The following is a 17333-nucleotide window of genomic DNA, read 5'->3' as shown; positions in this document are numbered from 1 at the left end:
CTTGATTTTGGCTCAGGTCATGATCTCAGGGTCGCGGGATCCAGCCCCGTGTTGGGCTCCGCACTCAGCAGGGAGCTGCTTGGGATTCTCCCTCTGCCGCTCCTGCTGTGTGTGTGCGCGTGCGCACTTCCTCTCTCTCAAATCTTAAAAAAAAAAAGAAAAAAAAGAACAAGGGAAAGTACTAGAAATGCCTTGAAAACCACCACTCCTTATATCAAGAGGTACCATGTAGAGGCTTTTACAACTTTGTGGAAAGGAAAAAATGCGTTCTATTTGGAGCTCTTCTTTGCAGCACATTTATAACATTGGCTCAGGATGTATGGAGTGGCACAATAATGATATCACTGTGGTCTAATAAAGACTTTTAGGGGCATCTTCTTTAGAGTATTCCAATAGTTTCTCTTGACCAATAATATACGTATTAAACTAAAAAACAATATCTATACCTGTACTGGTGTGTGAGGACTGCTGCCATAACAAAATACTGTAGATTGAGGGGCTGAAACAATAGACATTTATATTTTCATGATTCTAGAGATGAGAAGTCCAAGATGAGGGAGGGGAGTCAGCAGGGTCTATTTCTTCTGCAGCTTCTCTCCTTGGCTTGCAGATGGCTGTCTTCTCCCTGGGTCTTCGCAGACCTTCCCTCCATGTGTTCCAGGGTCCTCATCTCCTCTTTTTTTTTTTCCCCTTAAGATTTTATTTACTTATTTGACACAGAGAGAGAGAGAGAGAGAGAGAGGGGGGGGGGCAGGCAGAGGGAGAGGGAGAAGCAGGTCAGCCACTGAGCAGGGAGCCTGACGCGGGGCTCGATCCCAGGATCCCGGGACCATGACCAAAGCTGAAGGCAGACGTTCAACCCACTGAGCCACCCAGGCACCCCGTTCATCTCCTCTTCTTATAAAGATCCCAGTCCTATTGGATTAGGGCCTAAGTGCCTTAATGACCTCATTTTACCTCAGTCACCTCTTGAAACACCCTATCTCCCTGTATTATTGTAATACACACAATCCAGTCACATTCTGAGGTACTTACTGAGATTGAGGACTTCAACATATGAATATGGGGGAGGGACCCAATTCAACCCATCACCACATCTCTATCTACATTTTTATCTCCATCTCTACCGATCTCATCATCTGTGGGTCTTATTTGAGTCTGAAATAATAACCCTTCCCAATCCTAATGGAGGACAATAACAGGATTCCTATCTAATTTCCCACCTTAATTAGCATGTGGCCTGTTAGCACAAATTTATTAGGAATGAGCATTCTCACAGCCAACCGTGAGGCGGTTCCTGGACTCCTGAGACCGGCCGCTCCATCAGTGCCAGGGAGGGTGAGCACCGCGGGGTAAGTCACCAAGCTCCTGGCCGGCTGTCAAAGCCTGTGCGCGTGTCAGATCTGAAAAGGCACACTGCGGGCAGCAAGAAAGAGGCTTGCACTGTAAAGCATGCCTCTGGTCTCCATTCTTCGGTTCTCTTTGAGGCGGACTAATGGCGGACACTTGTCAATACGCAAGAGGTGCAGATGTGAATGTGGGGCAATGATTTGCTCCCTTTAAGGAAGCAGCCTGGGTGAAACTAGACCATGGAGGATTTTCTTTTCTTTTTTCTTCTTTTTAAGGAATCCAGTTTATTCAAGAATTTGGCATCTTCCCATACACCTCCCTTCCTCCCTTCCTGCCTCCTTCTTTCCTTTGCTTCCTGTCTCCTTCTCTCAATTATTCATACAGTGAGGGCCTGCTCCTTATAAGGCACTCTGCCTAAGGTCCTGTGGGGGATAGAAAGGTGACTCAGAGGTGCTCTCTGCCTGGCATGTTTTGTTCTGACAACCGCATCCCCGATCTCATTCGGGTTATGCTTTCAGGGAAACCTGAATGCCATCTTGGCTAACTGTGCAGATCTCTGCCCCCTCCACACCCCCCCCCCCCCGTGACATTGGCAGGACTCTTACGTCAGCCCCTGGCCACCTTCTCACACCTCCTCCCTCTCAGCCAGTGCCCGAGGAAGCTCCTGACCCCTCTGGGCCTGTGGTGATTACCATGCTGTCTTGCCTCCCAGGCTGCTTTATTTTCCTCTTTTTCTCAGCTGTTCCTTTGGATTCCTCCCACTTCTTCCTCTTCTCATTTTCTTGATTCACATTGATCATCTCCGATGAGCCAGCTTCGTGTGAAAACATGAAGGTTCTAATGATCTGCTTCCTCTCTGCCCACTGTTATTTATCCCAGGGAACACAGATATCTTCAAGAACTCCCTCCTGGGAGCCAAGGGTAAAAAGAAGGCATCATTTGTCCCTTTCCACAACCCTCATCCTATCTGAAAGTTATTTCTCAACCACTGAACAGTGGGTGGTATACTTGTTTTCTAAAGTCAGGAGTGGGAAGGTCATGAAGGGTAAAAGATGAACTTCCACAATGTGATTGAAACCTTATCTGCAGGTTATAAAGTGTTGAGATTCATCTCTGGAGTAGAATCCAAAATAAGCACATATTCTACTTAATTTAGCTGGGAAGAAGTTGTCAGACCTGCTTTTTTTTTTTTTTCTTTAAACACATAGACACAGCCAGAATGTGTGTTCTCCCCACACTTGCCAACCCCTGGGGAGACCACCTCCCTCCTCTCCTGCTAATCAGATCCATGCCCTGGGCAAAGTCCTACTCGGTGAGGGCTGCTTGGGCATCCCTGAGCTCCTTGTGGTCCAGCCTCTGTCTAAGCCAACTTCATACCCCAGCAACAAGCAGAGACCGGTATCTGATAGGGACTCAATAGAAATATGGGGAACGAATCCAAGAACTTTCTCTAGCCTTCTGCAATTACCCCCCTGCTTCACTCTAGCATATTTAGTGTCTGTACCACTCATTTGCACACCGATGCACCTCTGACTTGTTAATTAGCCCCTTTAAGACCGAATGCTTTGTCCTTCCCACACAGATGGCCAGCTTCCTGGGGAGAAGGACAGTGCTCCATTCCCCCCCGTGTTTCTATCGCCAGGTACAGAGATGGTGCTCACAGATAATGTTGACTGAAACACTGTTCCTTTTCGCTTGACAGCAGTGTCTGCTGGGAACCAGGTTTGGAAAACTGATTTCTTTTTTATTAATTTTATTTTATTATGTTAGTCACCATACATTACATCATTAGTTTTTTTTTTTTTTTAAGATTTTATTTGACAGAGAGAGACACAGCGAGAGAGGGAACACAAGTATTGGGTGAGGGAGAAGCAGGCTTCCCACCTAGCATGGAGCCCGATGCGAGGCTCGATCCCAGGACCCTGGGATCATGACCTGAGCCGAAGGCAGACGCTTAACGACTGAGCCACCCAGGCGCCCCATACATCATTAGTTTTTGATGTAGTGTTCCATGATTCATTGTTTGAGTATAACACCCAGTGCTCCATGCAATACATGCCCGCCTTAATACCCATCACCAGGCTAACCCACCCCCCCATCCCCCTCCCCTCTAAAACCTCAGTTTGTTTCTCAGAGTCCATAGTTTCTCATGTTTCGTCTCCCCCTCTGATTTCCCCCCCTCATTTTTCCCTTCCTAATATCTTTTTTTTTTTTTTTAACATATAATGTATTATTTGTTTCAGAGGTACAGGTCTGTGATTCAACAGTCTTACACAGTTCACAGTGCTCACCATAGTACATACCCTCCCCAATGTCTATCACCCAGCCACCCCATCCCTCCCACCCCCCACCACTCCAGCAACCCTCAGTTTGTTTCCTGAGATTAAGAATTCCTCATATCAGTGAGATCATATGATACTTGTCTTTCTCTGACTGACTTATTTCGCTTAGCATAATACCCTCTAGTTCCATCCACGTTGTTGAAAATGGCAAGATTTCATTTTTTGATGGCTGCATAATATTCCAGTGTGTGTGTGTGTGTGTGTGTGTGTGTGTGTGTGTATACACACACACACATATGCCACATCTTCTTTATCCATTCATCTGCTGATGGACATCTGGGCTCTTTCCATAGTTTGGCTATTGTGGACATTGCTGCTATAAACATTGGGGTGCACATACCCCTTCGGATCACTACATTTGTATCTTTGGGGTAAATACCCAGTAGTGCAATTGCTGGGACGTAGGGTAGCTCTATTTTCAACTTTTTGAGGAACCTCCATACTGTTTTCCAGAGTGGCTGCACAAGCTTGCTTGGAAAACTGATTTTATAGAAGCCACAATTTTATTGTAAGTACATCTACAAAAGGAGTCTGGCTTCCATGCATTTCAAATGGAGAGATCAAATGTTATCAACCAATCGGTGCTTAGTTTTGTTCAATCACATTTATTGAGCAGTTGCTTTGCACCTGACACTGAACCACACGATGTTTCTGCCTCACATGGATTCAAAGTCAAGAGAGGTGTTTTGCTGCCCACCCCTGAGCAGGGCATAGTGTTTGTCATCACCGGCTGGCCACAGATGACTGGCGGGCAGTGTACATGGTTCCAGACACCCGGCCTGGACCTTCTGGGTGGTGACGGGCACCTGCTGCTCCCCTAGTGTAGCCCCCTTCTGGGTGGTGCTGAATTGCTGTCTCTTCCCCTCTCCTTGGTCCTCCTCTGAGATCCAGAATAGATTTTACAGAAAGTTAGCTGACTTGACTCCCAAAAAGTCTGCACTGTGGTTTTTCAGGAAACTTCAAACTTAGCGTCTTAAGGAATAACGTGTACAGGGGAAATGAACTCTGACAAGGCTAATAACAGGGATTTCAAGTAGTGTTTTAGGAAGCCAGTCGCAGAGTATTCACGTGTTGTCTCACTGGCATGTTCTGTGGCAGGAGCACCCCCACTCTGCCCTCCCCCAGTCCCAACTGTTGTGCCGCAGCAAGATTTGGTGTGAGTCTGGGCCGAGCCCCCCTTTACGAGCTGCCCTCCAGCTTCTGTTACAGCAGGAGTCCGCTGAAAGTGATCCTTGCCTACCATTCGCACACAAAGGCTGGGAGCTCCAGCAGCCTGCTCCTCGGTGCAGCTGCAAAGCCGCGTCAGCGCCGGCTGAGCGACCCAGGCTTTCACCTGAAAATGAGTGGGGAGGGGTCTTGACGAGCCCTGGAGACCTCCCGGAGTGGCGCGGGGAGGGAGCTGACAGCCCGAGTGGATGGCGACCGCTGGTCCCCGGGGATCAGCTCGCGATTAGCTGCTGCTTGGAGGCTCCCCGCGCCAATTGAGCATCCTGCCTGTGGTCCAGAGGGTGCTGGCGGCGCATCTTGCGGTATGCCTGCGTGCATTTGAGCCATCGCCCAGAGGCGAGCCCGCATTCACACACGGTGGACCGGCTCGGCCAGGGCTGCGTGCAGGCAGTGCGACGCTCAGCTTTAGGCGTCTGCGGAAGCCTCCCGACTGCATGGATTTGGCTGTTTAATGAGCCGAGGTGACTGCCCGGGAAGATTTGCGAGCCTGATCCGCACTCCAGCTGCTGGGACAACTTCGGGGCTGGCTGTTTACTTCTCTCGGTGCCCGGGACTCTGGTCTGCACCGCAGCCACACCTGCCACTCGCCCGGCGCCGAAGTCAGCCGCGAGGACTCCTCTGACGGCATCCCCGGGAAGGGGGAGCAAGGAGGGGTTAAGAGACGAGCAGAAACCCCCCCGACTGCTCAACCTCTCGTGACTGCCTGTGTTCTGGGGTTCTGAGAGGGACCGTGCGCTGCCCGGGGAAGCAATGCAAGTCTCCATAGCCTGCACAGAGCACAATTTGAAGAGCCGGAATGGTGAGGACCGACTTCTGAGCAAGCAGAGCTCCACCGCCCCCAATGTGGTGAACGCAGCCCGGGCCAAATTCCGCACGGTCGCTATCATCGCGCGCAGCCTGGGGACCTTCACCCCTCAGCATCACATTTCTCTCAAAGAGTCCACCGCAAAGCAGACTGGCATGAAATATAGGTACGGATGTCAGATTCCCTCTGCCCGGGCTTTCTGTGTGCTATATAGGTGCCGTGGGGACAGTTCATGGGTCTTGGAAAGTGACTTACCCACGGGTCGGGTGGGTTGCCTAATTTAGAATTCTCTGGTGTCTCGAAAATAGTTCCTTAGGAGAGGGGAAACCCAAAGTGGTTGTGCTGTGTGTGTAGTATGTGTTGTTTTTGTTTGTTTGTTTGTTTTTTTAATGCTGCCCATTTTGTATATTCTGAAGTGCTGGGAACACCTTAAGGGCTGTATGAATTCCAGTCTGCGCAGAGTAACACAACTGCTAGAAGCTGGTATTGAGATCAGGGTAGCCTTTCAACCGCAAATGTGTTGGTCCTATTTTATGGCACAGACTGTAGTTTCTGTGATTATCCTATTCAAATTAGTTTCCCATCTAGTACTGCATTCTGATTTATCTTTCGAAAGACCAAGGCAACAAATTCTATGCAAGCTCTTAAGGAAGTTTTGTTGCAGGAAGAAACACCCATAAAGGTAAATTAGATTGAACACTGACGTCTTTGAATCTAAATTACAGCTTGAAATAAAATGGAGAACTTCTTGTGAAATACGGAGAAAAAGTTAATTGTTTTAGTATGAGTTTCCTCATACATTTTTAAGCTGCTCTTCCTCTAGGTTGTTTTCCATAGTTGGCAACCTTCCTGGTAATAGTTGATGTTCTCCTTAATAAAGAATGACTTAAATCTGATAAGTAGAAAATTTCATTATTCAATTATGTGACTCCTGCCTTCTCATTCTATCTGCTTTGCACTGAGCCTTCCTGGCTTTATTTCTTTAAACTGACTGTGCTTTCATCTCAAAATCTTTACAGATCTAGAGGAGAGAAGCCAATGGTGCATCTTCCAAAGGCTTTGGTTCTTCTGGTGTGCAGATAGGATTTTTGTCAATTATTTACATTTAACTATTCCTCATCTTTGTTAGGAACCACGTTTAGAATGGAAGGAACTTGATGCAATTAAAATAATGTACCCCTAAGACTTCCCATGTGGGGTTTCTGAAAGACGCATTTAAACCAATTTCTATGAAAGTTACCCTTGCAAAAGTTTCTTTGTAGAGTTATAGGACAGCTTCTCATTGCTGTTGTTTTGATATATTTCTGTGCCTTAAGAAAGAAAGCCGTGTGTGTGTGGGCGGGGGGTGGGGGTTGCACCTAAAGCTTTTTGCCCCAACTGCAGTACTATGTGAGCAGCCCGGCTCCAGGCAGCTCTGCTATTCCCAGTATTTCCACGGTGGTGAGTGGGGCGGCACAGGGACAGTTTGCTAACTGAGGCTGCAGTGTCCAGTGCATTGGCCTTTCGTATTGCTGCTTGTGTGGCGCACACCCAGCCCTGCCCCACGGACATGGCGCTGCTCTGTGTGCAGTTGGGTGCTGCGAGGGAGACAAGCTGCTGCCTTCGTCACAGGGCCCCTAGGAATGGGCCACTCCGAGATAAGGCAGATCGCAGAGGTGCTTCAAGTGTGGCTGCCCGTGTATTAGCAGCACCTTGAGTTTTTTATAAACCAGAAGAAATAAAAAGTAACGCCCTTCATTTCTTGTGGCAGAGTTTCATAGTTGCTTATGCATCATTGTGTTGGAAGAGTTTGGCTTTGTGAGGATTTTTCGAAGGCAGGAGATTTCCATTAAGGTTTTTCTAGTTATATTTACAGCTCAGCTCCAATTGGAGAATAATTGTCTGTCTTTACAAAAGCTCAATGTGAAAGTAAGATTCACTTGGGCATCTTTCATTACTGGCAACTAAGGACAGCTCTTTTCTGACAAGTTAGCCGTCTGTGCTTTTTCAGTTTTCTTTGAGTCATTTGTTGTTTATGGATAGGACAAGGTTCTCTATCCCCTTGTATTCGGAACCTTTTTACCTATGCCAGGCAGGTGGTTTTGTGCGTGTGCGAGTGTGACTTAACCCCTCTCTTCTTCAAATTCCACTCAGAGTGCCTTTAGGAAAGAGACTATGAGATTATGCCAAATGTATACTAAGACTTTCTTAGGGTTGGAGAGATAGAGAGGGTGGGAGGGAGAGAGGGACTAGCTCTACAGCTTATAAAATATGATAGAAGTATTTTTATTAGCTGAATTATCCTTTTCTTTGACCTTAATGTCACTAAAATATCATGTGTTATTATAACAAATAGCAAAAATAAAATGGCTAATCGTGTTTACAATACCTTTCTAATCCTTGAAAATGGTTTCTATAGGCATAGCTTAATCTGGGATCCATGAACTCTCTAGGAGATTTAAAAAAAACAGGGTTTTTTCGTACATCTTTTTCTTAAGGGGAGGGCTCGTAGCTTTCATCAGAATTTGAAAATGTCTGCTATTCACTTTTCTTTTTTGTCAAAAAGCAGTGTATAGAGTGAAGAGGAATTTTAGTCAAATATTTATTGAGCATCTATTCTGTACGAGGAACCCTAATATAACTGGTTTCACAAAGGTGCAGAAAGCAGACGAGGTTTGGGGCTTACATTCAGGTTGGGGAAGCAGACCACAAATAGGAAAATAAATAATAATGCTCTATTAGGAGACATTCTTAGGAAGGCTATATTTGGGGACGGTGATGGTCATGCCTGGGCTACCTCAGCTTCTCCATTCTGAGGCTACCATCTCTGCTTCGGTTCCAGAATTATGGTTGCATCTTGGGGCATGAGGAATTGTGCCCAGATCAGCCACCTATTTGCCAACCCAGGGACTTCTTTCAGGTTCCAACCCAGCTGGGTAAGGTGCTACCTGGCTATTGAGGACCTATTTACTATAACCCTGATAAATGAGTAGAATGCCTTCTACTCATTTAATGCCTTATAATTTTTAAAGCCCAACTCTTATCATAACCCATGATTACCATCCGTTAATTAGGAGCTCATGAACTTGGGATTTTAGAAAGAATTAATATACACTTGTGTGAAGCATCTGAATTTTGCAAGAATAAAATACTCAAAGCCACTGTTACCTTCACATTGCCATTGTGCAAAAATCTTGCATAAAGTTAGCTATTGTTTCAAGGCTAAGGATGAAAAAAAAGTCCGCTAGAGAACTCTCTTCAAATGCTACTTTCAGCCTGAGAGAACAGGATTCCACCTAACGTTTATCCTGGGGACTATCCTGTATGTAAATAACATGAGACTATTTCATTTCTTAGAGTTTTTACACTTGTGCTTTGTTAATGCATGAGAGTTCCTTTAGTTTTGTGTGTGTTTTTAATCTGAGTTCATCACACTGTTTTAGAGTTTGATGTATACTCTGTAACCGTACATGATATATATAGACTCATACATACCTCTCATCCTAAGAAAGCGAAATCACTGAGAATAGAAGATAAATCAGATTTGTTGTTGCTGCTGATTTGGTTGGTTGGGTGTCTTTTTTAAAATAACTTTCTCAAAGGATCCTACTCCTAGTATTTGACATGGTCTCAGAGCTTATGTCATTCAGATTTGAGCACATTTGTACTGATAAGCTACCCAACCCCTTTCTAAAATTGTTACTTTAGTCCTAGAACAATTTGAATATTGATGGACCCAATTTCATCTAGAAAAATCTTACCTGTAACATATACATCCATGTCAATAAAACATTGTGCTGTAATGTTACATAAAACAGGCTTTGAAACTCTTAAGAGAATTCTTCACAAGAATTTGTTGAGCAATAATCTTTAAATCCCACTTTAAAAAGTTATTTTTTTCCAGTTGTTTAGGTTAGTCACATTTTACCATTTTTGTCACTTAAAAATTTTTTTGAAATAATTATAGATTCACAGGAATTTGCAAAAAAAAAAAAATTTTGTGTACCCTTAATCCAGTTTTCTCTAGTGGTAACATCTTCTAAACTACAGCACAACATCAAAACTGGTAAACTGATATTTGTACTATCCTCAGAATTCAGATTTTACCAGTTACACATGTAGTCATATGTGTGTATGTTTATATGTCTACGCAATTTTATCACATGTAGAAGTTTGTGTAACCACCACTACAGTGAGGAGTCCAAATTATTCCATCACCGCGAGGCTCCCTCATGCTACCCTTTACAACCACATCCATACACTCCTCCATTCCCTAGTCTTTGGCAACCACTACTCTGATCTAGCTCCATAATTTTCTTGTTTCAAGAGCATTTATATAAATGGAATCATACAGTTTGTAATCTTTTGGGATTTTTTTTCACTCAGTATATAATTCTCTTCAGACCCATCCAAATTGCTGTGCGTCTCAATAGTTCATTCCTTTTATTGCTGAGTAGTATTCCATGGTAGGGATGTTTTGGTTTGTCCTTTGGTGGATGAATGGCTTAAAAAAATCAGGTTTTTGTCATTCTTATTTTTAGCATGAATTAGATAACTTCAGATTACAACATCCTCCTCAAATTCCTTCAGTGCTTTTCAGTAGCTCAGGGAATACAATCCAAACTACCTAACATGGCACCTGAGGTCCTTCATGGTGTGGCTTCCATTAGTTTTTCTAATCGCCACTCTGTTCTCATCTTTCCTCTGATGACCACATGCTTCATCAGAAGTACCTACTTGAGGACCTGTCATAGTACCCTGAACCTTCTTGTTTTCTTATGCTTCTGTGTCATTTTCCATTCTCATCCTTCTACTCTAGAATTCTCCTACCTCACTTGGTCAGGCAAACTCCTATGCATCCTCCAAGACCCAACTCTTGCATAACCTTCTCAGTGAAACCTTCCCCGGCTCCACTCCATATAGCATTAAATAAGTGCTCTTTAATGCCTCCACTACAACTGGTTCTTATTTCTGTTATGGAGATTATTGATTGCATAGTATTGTTATTATCTATTTGCATCTGTGTCTTCCCCATTAGTCTGTGAGCAGCTTGAGTTTTGGGGTTTATTCATCACTGTAACCCCAGAGTCTAACCTGGCACTTAGCACATGATAATGACTCGAGAAATGCTTAGACAATGAATGGCTACACCTGTGGGACACTATGTTAAATGCTGGGCATCCGAAGTGAGTAGATTGTCTCGAGTATTTACAGTTTGGTGTGACTAGCTATCTACACAAGAAGCCTGCATATGTTAGTGATACAAAGAATAATTGTTGCTGTAGTTTGAGGAGACCACATTCAGCAGGGCCTACGGGAGTCAGGGAGAGGTCACATGAGAAAAGCCAGTGAAGCTTGGTATTGGGGAAGGAGAAACATCAATATGAGCAGAGAGAGGAGGAGAAGAGCAGGCTGCAGCAGGGTGGGCAGCATGTCCCAGAGACTATGCAGGCACTGGTGAGAAATAATGGAACAGGGCAGAGGGTACATGCAGGGAAGTGGGGGGAGGGAGAGCATCTTGTAGAGGTAAAGAGGGGTCAGGTTATTGCACCTTGGAGGCCAGGGCAACCCATTTAGACATCAGGTGAACATCAGCAATGGAGGTTGCTGATTTTTGAACAGGTTGTCTGGTTAAAGTTCTGTTAAAGGATTAACCTGGCAGTTCCAAGAAAAAAAAAAAATTGAGGGGTTGTAAATGTGAAGTAAGAGAATTTAATTTCATAGCATTCTCTACTTTCCTGCAGAGAATCAAGACTACAGGGAAGACTCAGACCAGATGCCTTTCCCATGCCATTCCTTTCACAGCCTCTTTATTAAAGCACACGTGTCCTCTACCGTTCTTTACCTCCCACGAATGGTGGGCAGATTTTGAATCAAAGCAATTGAAGTGAAAGATCAATCTTGTCAGCCAATTACGTAAAAGGTACTGAGTGTGTGTGTGTGTGTGTGTGTACGCACGCGTACGGGGAAAAGTGGGAGGAAATAGGTGGGCTGATGGGGGGGGGAGAGAAGAGCCAGCTCTGTGGCTGTGTTTCAAATAGAAATATTTGATTTCAGTCCAGAGAAGAGAGCAGCTTGGTTATTTAGAATGCCAGATATATATATATATTATATATATATATAATATATATATATATAAAATATATAAAATATATAAAAATATATTATATATATAAAATATATTATATTATATATATTATATACATAGAATACCATTGTCGTTTCCACTGACACCCATGGGTGTGGGCTTTCCTCTCTTCCTCAAAGCAAAATGGTGAGAATGGGGAGGTGGAGAAACCTTCCTGAAAATTAGTTGCTGATTCAGTCTCATAGAGTTTATTCCACCTCTGCAAGGCAGCAGTCAGAAGTCTGGCATCCATGGGATGGTGAGAAAATGGTAGGAGGGGAGGCAGCCTCCCGGAAGTTGTTAGGCAAACGTTGTTCCAGTTCTATAGCTCTGTGTGCGCGCGCGTGCGCGCGCGCGCGTGTGTGTGTGTGTGTGTGTGTGTGTGTGCATGCATATGCAGCACATTCAAGTGAAGGAATCTCTCCAAAGTGTTTCCAGAAACAGCTCATCTTCCAGCTGTAATCTTCAATTGGGTTGTCAGATGAAGTGTCTCACCCCAATCCACTCACCTCTTTGGAAGTGCATTCGTTTTCTAGAAATCCTTTCTTTAAAAAAAAAAAAAAAGTTCTGCAAATACTTGAACTTGTAGTAATTTGAGAAACGTTCTGAGAGGAGGAAAAAATCCCATTACATTCAAAAGGGAAATCAGATTCATAAATTTGACTTTGAGTTTTCATTCATCTCTTCAAATCTATGATCTGTCATTAGTAAATTCACGAACAGAATGGGATTTAGGTCTAGTGAATCTGATCAAAATATAGAACTCTTGTTTTTTTTTTTTTTTTTTAATTCAAAACTTCCTTTAAGAGAGAAAACCCCTGCTTGAGAAGAATTGAATCCACAGGCATCGACTCCTACTTTTCTTTACAGGCCTGTCAAAGCCATTCTGATAGTCATTAGACATGATAAAAAAGGATTCAGTGTTGCAAATTGATCACTGTATGTTTAAAAAATATGTTGGTCACCAGTTTTCCACTCTTCTCAGAACTAGAAAATAAAAGTGATAGAGACTGAGGAGCTCAAGGCAAAAGTCTTAAAAATTTCCATTTCAATATTAAGAATTTGTAATTCTATGTGATTGCTGGAAATAAGTGAGTTAGTAGTGGATATTAGCACTGAAGGAACTTTAGATGCCATCTAATTCAGTCCTATTATTTTATACAGAATGGCCAGTTCCTTGATCAGAGTTACTCAAGGAGCTGATGGGAGGGTCAAGGCCAAACTCAGGTCTCCTGACTTCAGGAGCAGGATTTTCCTGCAGCTGCTTGGTTATGCCCCATTTTTCAACATAGAAAGAAGCACAGTATATAAAAGCTTCTAGAAAGGACAATTCTCCTCTATACATATGCATAGTTTGCAGTTGAAACTTCTCTTTAGAAGAAGCAAAGCCCTGCTGTGCAATGGAGAGCTCCAGATCAGTTTCTTCATCTTTATAGAGTTGTGAGGACCCCAGAGAAGCCCCGTGGTACGTGTTCTGAAGCTGGACAAAAATTAAGTTCCAGATGGTAGTGTGCTCAGTGTCACAGTTTCTAAAGAACTGGTGTCTCAGAAAGAGATCAAAAAGCACGGGCACAGATGATAGGATGGTGCTCCATGTCAACCCCAGATGTGAAATGCTCATTTGGACGTTCAGTACCGAACATATTTGACTCTCCGCCATGCTTTTCGAGATTACTTTGAAAGTCCGCTCCTGAGAGTCAGAATCAAAATACACTTAAAAATCCTCATTGCAGGATGATTTTCGGTTACTCAGATTGGAAACCAAAACAGAAGCCCAGCAGTGATTCTTGGAATCGGCAACTAGGGAGGACTCTGAGAGCACTCGCACAGGCCATCTGGTCCAGCCCTCATGAGAAATCTGTCCTGTTTTTCCAATTTGTGCTGTGTGGCAGCTACTTGTAAAGGCCCCTAAAGAAATATTGTGTAATCTCCTTTCACAGCAGTCATGAAAAAATTTGGCTCTTCTTTCTAAGAATTAGAATCATTCATTAAGCTCTGAAATCTTCCAAGGAAGCAATAAAGTGAGGGTTTTGAGAACTCTTGTCTGGACCCTAACAATCCAATTAGGTTGGGAAATGAAGACAGAATGAGGAGCAGGGTAGCAAGGGTGCAGTGGTGAGGCAAGGGGAAGTACCCAGGGGCCTCCTGGAGGATCCCAGCCTCCTGTTGACACCTGGGGAGGGAAGAGATTCCTCCCCATTCTGGTCCAGTACCTGCTTACCTGGCCTGACTGTTCTGTCCCTAGGATCATCCAGGAGTGTAAAAAAAAAAAAAAAAAAAAATTGACTATGACAAAATTCCTTCTTGCAATCGATTCGGCTCCTTTCATGGTGCACTGGAAGCTTCTTGGCCTGTCTTCTGTTGAACAGAAAATGAGCTAGCTATAATTTCCTGCTTTGTACATCTCCCTGTACTTGAAAACCATTACTAATGCTCAGCCTTCTAATTTTCAGGATGGTTCCAGTTTTTTCCTCCTAGATTTCATTTTCTGAATCCCTACCGTAATTATGACTCTCATTTACAGCCTCCGTACAATGACTACATCTCCTTGAAGTCATCCAGAGCTGGATGCAATTCCAAGTAAAGGCCTAGACTTTTCAGTGCAGGATAGCAAGGTCACCTAATAACAGAAACCTGCTCTGTCCCTTTGTTTGCATTTCATGGCCATGCTTACTGTTTTTAGGGGGGAAAATCATTTTTAGCATTTTGAACTAATCTTTGAAAAAATTGCTGTGAAATAGATTTTAAAATTCTAACCCATTAGAATCATGGAGGATGACTAGGCTGATACACAGCAACTCTTACGAGATCATCAGCTCTAAAGGTAACAATGGTAACTTAAGTATGAAAAGGGCAAATCTGATATACAGGTTTCAGTGGTAGTTGGGTATCCAAATAGAAAAACTAACAGCTTATAGTATAACTAATATGCCTTTTGATATACTCTCACAGAGAAGATTTTTTTTAAAAATCTTGCAGGTTTAAAGATCAAGGCAACTGTACAGGACTATTGTTATTAAGCAGAAAAGTTTTTTTTGTATTGGTAATTAACATCTTCCAAGAGAGTGCCCCTGAAGGGATTCAGCCGCAGGAAATTCCAAGCACAGTGTTCTCCATGATGAGTTTGTATCTACTAGAAGGCCCATCTGGTTGAACAGAGCTCTTATATAAGAAAAGCGTACTTTTTCCTGAAGAACATATGCTAATAAAGCACACTCTTTTTCATTTCTTTGAAATTAATTTCTACTTTAAACTTGGTTTTTATGTTACTGGGTTTTTGTTATTAGAATCTTTGGCCTGAGACCACGGCAACAAGCTGGTTTATAAAAATCAGCTGTGTAAATAACATGGCTTTACCCAATGCTACTCCTCTCTCAACTCAAGAACTAGCAAAGAATTCCTCTGAGGCATTTTGATGGAAATAGGCCTTTTGACTCACTATTACTCCATTTCCTACCTCCACTTGCCCAAGCACCTCCGCATTATGGAGTCTTTGCATTTACTGAAAAGACTGGAAATGCTCAGAAAAAGTCTTTGATTTCAGAGGGTTTTCCTATTGCTGCAAAACATATTTGTTCAGTTTTAAAAGAAGATCTATGAACTACTTTAAGAGAAAGCGGGAGTTGGGAAATCTGTGGTCTGAGGTACAACTTCTCTCTCAACAATGGCTTCTCTTTCATTTGCAAAGAAGTTTCAGATTTCAGTTTCACTCAAATACAGTTTCTCCAAAAGCCATCTTCTGAAATCAGGAGGCTCCGATCTTAGTCCCCGAAAGCACGGGATCGCTCCTTACCCAGAAAAGCAAGTGTATGCTTGCCTGAGGACTTCAGCTTCCAGCAGCTCTTCCCCACAGGCTTCAGCAGGACCTTCTGTGGTCCTGTTTCAGAGAGGTGATTTTGAAGGGAAACAGCAAGTATGCTTAGGAAGCAAAGCCGGACTCTTCATAGTACAGTCCTTTCCTATTGCCGCTGCAACAAACTACCACAGAGTTAGTACTTGCACACACAGATTTATTCCCTCACAGTTCTGGGAGTCAGAAGTCTAAAATCAAGGTGTCAGGAGGGCTGTGTTCCTTCTGGAGGCTTCAAGGCAGAAATTCATTCCTTTGCCTTCTCCGGCTTCTCGAAGACCCTTGCATTTTGTACTTTGTGGCTCCTTCCTTCATGACCAAAGCACATCTTTCCACTTCTGGTTCTGTCTTCACATCTCCTTTTTTCTCACTTTGATCCCCTTGCCTTCTTACTGTAATGACTCCTATGATTAACACTGGGTCCACCCGGCTAATCCAGGGTAATCTTCCCATCGCAAAATCTTGAGCTTAATCACCTCTGCAAAGTCCGCTTTATGACCTAGGGTAGCCTCTTCATGGGTTTCAGAAACTAGGGCGTGAACACCTCTCAGGGGCTGTTGCACAGCCTGCCATACGTGCCATGCTAATAGTTATGTCAGAGAGGGGGGAGTTCGAGGAGCCCACAGTATCGGGCATTACATCCTCCTCGCTTTCTCTAGCATCTAAGACTGAGGCAAGACCGCAATAGGAATAATGAGGTCATTGAAAACGCAGGGCACTGGGGATTTTCTCTGTGTAAGGCTAGTGCTTAGGTTTTTAATCAGAATAAAAATTCCTATTCACAGAGTATAGCTCCAATGTGAAAAAAGTTTCAACAGTCTTATCTTGGCCTTGGCATTTGCTAACATGGCCATTATTGCTCAAGTCTGCTCTGCTTGTTAGGCCCCTCGAGGTAGCACCTACTGGAAATATCCCTTTTTGCTTTTTTTCTTTCCTTTCAAGATCTAATTACAAATTAGAAGATTTGGTGGTGGACATTAATAGAAAAATCAAGGCCATAAAGATCAGAAAGCTGTAATTAAAATCACCATGGCTCAAAAAAATATATCTGCATCCACTTTTTTTTTTTTTTTAAGATTTTTATTTATTTGACAGAGTGAGAAAGCACAAGCAGGGGGAAGCAGTAGAAGGAGAGGGAGAAGCAGGCTTCCCGCTGAGCAAGGAGCCCAATGCGGGGCTCGATCCCAGGACCCTGGGATCATGACCTGAGCCGAAGGCAGACACTTAACCGACTGAGCCACCCAGGCGCCCCTCTGCATCCACTTCTTAAGCAGTGAGCTCTGACTCTCAGTCCATCCTAGTACCTGGGGTGGGGGCAGCTGTAGCAGCACGTCTTTCCTCCCGAAGGGATGCACCTGTGAGGCTCTGTGCGTGCCCTCTAACAGAACTTAACGCTTTCATAAAACTCATGCTGGTCCTGCCTCATGAATGTTGTCGCAGCGGTGTTGTGGGGGAGGGAAGAAGGACTTTCTTTTGGGGATGTGAAATTCTTTTTCTGAACCCTCCTATTAAATATTAATCTCCTGAAGCCATTAGGTTGGCCAGTCATTTTAATTTTAATTGAGTCTCTCATGGTCAGACAGTGTTTCCTGGAGGCTGCAAGGGAAGCAATGCTTGAGTAAGAAGGAAGTCACCCTGTTGGGACCTTGCTGG

The 17333-nt window shown here is 43.8% G+C and overlaps 1 protein-coding gene across 2 annotated transcripts in view; it reads left to right on the top strand.

Annotated features, from left to right (window-relative positions):
- Window positions 1–4866: 4866 nt before the first annotated feature.
- KCNAB1 (potassium voltage-gated channel subfamily A regulatory beta subunit 1) overlaps window positions 4867–17333 on the top strand; it is a 253743-nt gene continuing 241276 nt past the window's right edge. Inside the window, exon 1 of one of the 2 annotated variants that reach the window (XM_036122386.2) lies at window positions 4867–5890. In XM_036122386.2, coding sequence (XP_035978279.1) covers window positions 5670–5890 — 221 coding nt within the window. In that variant the 5' untranslated portion in view covers window positions 4867–5669. The remainder of the gene's footprint in view (window positions 5891–17333) is intronic. The other variant, XM_036122383.2, reaches the window with a different exon arrangement.

This window comes from Halichoerus grypus, chromosome 1, assembly GCF_964656455.1.
Source record: "Halichoerus grypus chromosome 1, mHalGry1.hap1.1, whole genome shotgun sequence".
In the NCBI taxonomy this organism is placed as follows: domain Eukaryota; kingdom Metazoa; phylum Chordata; class Mammalia; order Carnivora; family Phocidae; genus Halichoerus; species Halichoerus grypus.
Note: the sequence above shows the minus strand (reverse complement) of the source record. Positions and strands in the feature narration are given on the sequence as shown.